Here is a 6,193-nt window from a genome sequence, read left to right as displayed (position 1 = left end):
CATGCCCAAAAGGCAGAGCCTGTTCCCTGTCACCTATCAGCTGGTGGCAGACAGCGGGGTGTGTGTGTGTGTGTTTGTGTGTGAGTACTCTGGACATTTTCTGTTTTTATTCACTGTTCTTGCACCACAAGCCGCTTTTGAAAAATGAACCCTGCATTAGTGTAGTGAGGCTTTAATAGTGGGGGGGCTGAGCTTCGCATGGACTACACTGTATATCAGAAGAGATGTTTCATGAGTTGGACTTTATCGTATCCAACTAATCATCTCAACTGATCTCAGTGGGTGATGTGTGTTTGTGTGAGCAGGGGTCGCCACATGTATGATGGATGATGGCGGCTGTACAGCGTGCATCATGTTTTAGGGGAAACAGTACGTGTACATTTTTGTAGGACGTGCCACCATGATACAATAAATCAGAGTAGTGTTAGATCATATCCATGCAAAATACAGAACACACTATAAATGTAGACTGTATATGGACTCCTGCTGTATCATCCACACCATCCTTACCAGTTACTACGCCGATCTTTTCCCTTTATATTATACTGTAGACTAAAAGCTAAAAATGTGAAACCTGCACCAAAACCTGGTCAAGACTCTGCTTTACCGCATATCATCAGTCTAACTGTCAGTGAGTAAGCTTGTGGATCCAGTGTTGGGGGGAGGGGGGGTGCTAACATGTCACAGGACATGCCACGGAAGAGCAAAGGAGACACGAGGAGGCAGCAGCCCACCCAGGACTGCTGGCACGGCAGCCAGGGGCGGAGCCAAGACAGCATGGCACACGTCGACCTCACCCCCCCTCCTCCTCACCCTTTCCCCACGGGCTCCGACAGGCGGCACGGGAACCCCTTGGCCCAGTGAGGGGTGGACGGCCATTTGACGACTCCCCACCTGCGTGACCTTTACCATGCTTGACCCCCCCCCCGCAGGAGGCGATCACCTCATAGCAAATGGCCCCGCGGGAAATGTAGACACACAGCGCAGTCAGGAGGACACGTGTGTAGAGAGACATGATGTAGAGATTGACAGAAAGTTTGAAATCAGAACTTTTCACCATAATAACAGCTTGTTCAGTCATTTAGATGCCATGCAAGTCTATGGATGAGCTCATATCAACTATCATAATTGGCTGAACCCAGATGTGATGGATTTCACCCAGACCCACGTAGTCTGTAGATTAATGGCCAAATGGTTATTTCCAACTTCAACAGACGATTTCATTATGTAGAAGAAAATATAAATATAACATTTAACAAGATCTTTTAATATTTAATAATAACATTATGCTAAATATATTATCTAAGGTCACCAAATTCTTCTTCAACTTGCAACTTGTAATATTGTGTAATATTTCTTGAGTTTCATTGACTTTTCCGTTTATTCCTAAACTTGGAAATAGAAGTTTTATGCTTCTGCTTTAAGTCAACATGAGCAAGATGTCCCATCTACTGTTGAAGCTCAGGTAGCACGACTGAAAGCTCCAGAAGAGCTGGCCTGATGGAGCTTGATGAACCTTTAGTTATATTTTACCACACAGTATGCATTTATATAGATGTATAACAAATTAGTTTTATTTTATATATTTTAAATGGTATTTCATATTTTTTTTCATTTCCAAATGCGTATTTCATTATTATTATTAGTAGTATTTTTCTTATGAAACCTTTTTTCAAGATTCTAATGTTACTTCCTTTTTAGATGTCGGTTGCAGTGAAGAAAATAATGAAAAAAAACCGCGGCTGTTAAACTAATGACGTCATCAATAAGCGACGTGGGGGTTGGAGCTGGACAACAAACGTGTATCGTCGGTGTTTCTCCAAATGCTCGGAAGTAAGTACCTGTTGTTCTTTAAGATATGAACACGGATGACGTGCGTGTTCTATTGACTCTGAGCATTGTTGCTGATTCTTTAACGTATTCTACGGATGCAGCGATGCGCACAGCACGCTGTGCTCGTAGCTAACGTTAGCGCCTCAAACTGCCAGACCAACACTGGGACGGTGACGTCAACCAACAGACATCCCAAATAACTAACGTTAACTACTATGATTTTAATTCCTTCAATTCTCAGATTACCTCTTTTGGACTTGAGACCACTCAACCCTCTCCTTCCTTTGCTTCAATATTGTGCTCCAACCCGTTCCAGCTCCCAATGAATCCAATAATTAGACGGAGACTTCCTCCGTCCGTGAGGAGCCTGCTAACGGACATCGGTCCAAAGGAGGAATGGACCGACACAGAGCCCGACACCGTGACCAGAGACGGGGTTGTCCTGCCGTCGAGAGGAGCCGCTTCTGGACAAGAGGAGTTTCTCACGCCGGCCAAGACCCGAGCGGAGGCCGCGGTGGACGCAAGTGACTCCAGAAGCGGGGCCGTCTGCATGCTGTGTGAACGTCAGCCCTCCTGTTACACCTGCCCCCGGTGCAACCTGCAGTACTGCGGCCTGTCGTGCTACCAGAGCCCACGACACTCCGTGTGCTCTGAGGAGTTCTACAAGGAGTCCGTTCTGCAGGAGCTGAAGGATATGGGGAAAACGGAAAGTGAAGGGAGGCTTAAAATGCAGGAGATTCTCGTGGGACTCAGGCAAAAGGCGGAGACGGCAGCTGGGGGCATGGAAGGTTTGTTAAAGGACGCCGGTATTGTGTCGGAAGACGCCGATGAAGGGGAAGGCGAGGCGAAAGAGAAAGTGCAGGTTGTGGAACTCCTGTCCAGGTTAGCGGAGCTGCAACAGTCAGGGGAGGGGAGTGCAACAGAGATCGAGGGTATTTTGAGACAACTTGCAGACATTGGGGAAAGGGACTCTGGAGACATGATGGAGGGCGCCGAAGGTGCAGAGGCGGAGCTGGATTTGGCCGATCGGCTGTCAGGGCTGGACATTGACAAACTTTCTGAAGAGGAGCTGTGGGAAGTTCTTGATAGTAAAGAGAAAGAAGCGTTTATGGGTCTCATGAAGGGTGGAGCCCTTGGCGGACTGATTCCCCTGTGGAAGCCTTGGTGGGAGGAGCATGAGGATGGTAGGAGAGCACTGGTGGAGGTGCTTGAGGAGGAAGTGAGCAGGCGGGCAGGTGAAAATTCAACAACTATGGCTGAACAGGATAATGAGGTCAAAACCTCACAAGAAGTGGTTCAGAATCAGAGGAAATCAGCTACAAAGTTGAGGAAGATTAAAAGAGGAAACACATTGGAAACCGGCGACGAAAAGGGAAGTTCAGCAGTTACTGCTGTCCCTCAAATTTCTGCTAAAATCCCCAAATTGACTTCCATATGTGCAAATTCATCTCCACTTGTATGCTATGGTTTGGTCAATGCACTTTTTGGCTACACCTTCACCCTGTGCCTGTATAACAATGACACTGATTCACTGATAATTGAGTTCTGTGACATGATTCTTGCTTTGTCTGAGGCACTGAGCTCAAGCAGGGTGTTCAACTCTGTGCAAGAGGCCTTGGACTGCGGAGAAACTCTGATATCAGGTGGAGGGTACCTGGACAAGGAGGATCTTCTTGCCCCATCCAGGGCTCTGGAAGCCGTGGCTCACATCGCAACCGGCCGAGACCGAGAGGATCCTGCTGGATACTGCCTGGCAGCCTTGAGTCAGCTTCGCTCAGTTCTCTCCCAGGCCAGAAAAGCTCTTTCTAAAGAGGGCGAAGAAGGAGCAAAGAGACAAAAGTACTTCCTGGCAAGCAAGAAGTGTGAATTCTTTCAAGCCTGGGTGTTGGACAATGAACCCAGGATTCGTGGACTAGCCATTGAGTTGTGGAATGAACACAGCAAAAGAGAGAGTGCCAGGAGCAGCATGGAGAGAGACAGGGCTGTTGTTGAAGAGAGCTTGAAGAAAGGGAAGAGACCAGGGAAAGCTCATTTAATTGAACAACTGACCTAATGAAATCTTTCTCGAACATATTGATTTTTGTAAGCGTTCATGATGTAATAAAAAATAAACATATATAATAAAATACATTTTATTTTTTATTTTTACGAAGGTGTACCACTAGCTTCTGGAATTATAAAAAGAGTAGTACAAGAATGAATTGACAAAAACCAGTGTGTTTGCAGGTCGGGCGGTATCCTTTAGGAGGAATCAGGAAACATTTATTAGCCAAAATATGTCAAACATACAAGGAATTTGTCTTGGCGGTTAGTGCGCGACAGTAGACAGACAAGACAACAGTGCACAAGTAATAAAATAAAGTGGAATGAAATGCTAATGCAATGGATTAGTAGAATAAAGCTAAGGCTATGGGTTAGTATAAAACAAGGGAATAAAGTTAAAAAAATTTAAATATTAAAAAGTTCAAAAGAAAAATATTAAGCATAAAGTGCACTAACGAACAAGTAACAGACACGAGACAAAGTGATGAATTGCAGTTAAAGTGGCATGTGCAGTATGAGGGGGAGTGACCGGTGGAGTGTTATAGTCAGTCAGTGGGGGACCGGCTCTGTTGATGAGCCCGACTGCCGACGGGAAGAAACTGTTCGTGTGGCGGGAGGTCGTAGTCCTGATGGACCTCAGCCTCCTGCCTTTACCTATTTGAGATGTAAAAAGAATAACGTAAATTGAATCAGCTGCCTGGGTAATATCTCTAGAAAATTCATATACGAGAATTTGTTTTAATAAACATTTCACATCTAATTTTTACTGGCTTTATTTGAAGAAAATATCAATATTACAAAGGCAAACGTTTTTGCAGAGGTATTGATTACACTGATGGTGTAAAGTACATTATGTAAGCACCATTTAACATCTCCCTGATTATGCTGCTTCCAATCCACTGCAATTTTTGACAGCTTTAGTTATCACAACATTCAAAATATATTTATTAAAGTTATGTGTTTTTACGCGGTGATTTTGCGACACACTTCTCACGTCACCGCGCGCACCCTCTGACGCTCTGCTCTGCTTCCGGCTTCAACCGGTCACGTGGTGCGGATGCCCTTCCACTGCGCGACCGAAAACATGGCGGCGCTCTTGAGATCAGCACGGCTACTCAGGTTTTCGCCTTCGGGCTTGCTTCACATCACGGGGACCAAAAGAAACGGGCCCCCGCTCGGTCGGCTGTACAGCGGAGCCCTCGGCGGCAGACTGCCCGGAGTTTGCGGCCGACAGAAAGACCCCGCCACGGGAAACGTGTCCAGGTATCACGAGCGTCCAGTTAGCCGTTGTTATTAGCTGCGTGATCCACGCGTGAGCCGGTAGCAGGGATGTCATTGACTCAATGACATCTAGACACAAGCACGCGGATCCACTCCTAGGCTTCGTTGAGTTGCTGTATTAAATGCATCGGGGTAGAATACGTGAAATAGTTGCGTGGGTAACTGTTCAGTAAACATGGCTCCCGGTTTACACAAGGTGATGATCAGACCTTGTGTAACCAGGTCGAGCTGAACAGTCTCATAATGAAGCCGATGACACTAATTGCGTTCTCATACTGTAACTGCTGAATTCGATATATCTATTAGCTAACCGTTGTATCGTAGCTTTAAATACAACCATAATTGGAGACCATTAATGCACGTTGTCATGCTGCAGCTTATATGATGCAGATAATAGGAGTTAAATGTCAAATTTGACATTCTACCAAGAAGGGCTTGAGGAACTCTGCTGATGTAAAAGCTGCTGGATAACAGACGTGTGTTACTCAGCTTATACATATTTATTCATGCTATTGTTAATTTAACACGTGTACTGTTGTGTACTCTGCACACCCTGCGCTGTTCGGTCAGTGCTGACAAACATTTCCAATATTAAATTCCCCCACAGAAGAACTGTGTTTCATCTCTTTGTGCTTCTTCCACTTTATTCATTCTGTGACCGGCTGCTTTTCTTCTCCCCCCCACTCATTCCCTTGTCTCCCACTGCAGTCGCGTGTGGCCTTGTGCGGCGGGGTGTGCGCGCAGCTATGCTACGGCTACAGAGCAGAAGAACGAGTCCAGCGCCATGTTGCGGTCCAAGCAGTCGCAGCAGTTCGACTGGGCTCTGGCCAAGCTGGACAGCTCTGTTAGGAGAACCGGCCGCATCACTAAGACCTTCCTGCTCCGCATCTTCCATGATATCTGCAGGACAGGTAGGCCACCCGAGCCGAGATCAGGGTGGATGTGAGAAGCAGGAGCTGTAATTTAGTGCATATTGAACTGAGCGTGCTCCTTGTTTCCTCTTGTTGGACTTTCTGACTCTTTCGCTTTTTGTCAT

The 6,193-nt window shown here is 46.2% G+C and overlaps 2 protein-coding genes across 3 annotated transcripts in view; both read left to right on the top strand.

The window, feature by feature from the left end:
- The first annotated feature begins 1,683 nt into the window (after positions 1-1,683).
- On the top strand, positions 1,684-3,959 carry znhit2 (zinc finger, HIT-type containing 2). Of its 2 annotated transcripts, none has more exons than XM_040179315.2 (2): positions 1,684-1,833; positions 2,075-3,959. In XM_040179315.2, the coding sequence occupies exon 2, from the start codon at positions 2,156-2,158 to the stop codon at positions 3,884-3,886; it is 1,731 nt and encodes a 576-aa protein (XP_040035249.2). In that variant the 5' UTR covers positions 1,684-1,833; positions 2,075-2,155; the 3' UTR covers positions 3,887-3,959. The 2 variants fall into 2 exon arrangements, with proteins under 2 accessions (XP_040035249.2, XP_040035250.2); XM_040179316.2 differs by having other exon boundaries at positions 1,751-1,833; positions 2,150-3,959.
- An 859-nt stretch (positions 3,960-4,818) lies between these two features.
- The window catches only part of lrpprc (leucine-rich pentatricopeptide repeat containing), a 41,422-nt gene continuing 40,047 nt past the window's right edge, over positions 4,819-6,193 (top strand). Inside the window, exons 1-2 of the mRNA XM_040178721.2 lie at positions 4,819-5,139; positions 5,866-6,068. Coding sequence (XP_040034655.2) covers positions 4,934-5,139; positions 5,866-6,068 — 409 coding nt within the window. The 5' untranslated portion in view covers positions 4,819-4,933. The remainder of the gene's footprint in view (positions 5,140-5,865; positions 6,069-6,193) is intronic.

Source organism: Gasterosteus aculeatus, chromosome 6 (assembly GCF_964276395.1).
Source record: "Gasterosteus aculeatus chromosome 6, fGasAcu3.hap1.1, whole genome shotgun sequence".
NCBI lineage: Eukaryota > Metazoa > Chordata > Actinopteri > Perciformes > Gasterosteidae > Gasterosteus > Gasterosteus aculeatus.
The sequence above is the reverse complement of the archived record's forward strand: the minus strand, read 5'-3'. Positions and strand labels throughout refer to the sequence as shown.

Excerpts from the sequence above, each read along its gene's own strand:
- znhit2 (XM_040179315.2), top strand. The coding sequence starts at position 2,156 with ATGAATCCAATAATTAGACGGAGACTTCCTCCGTCCGTGAGGAGCCTG.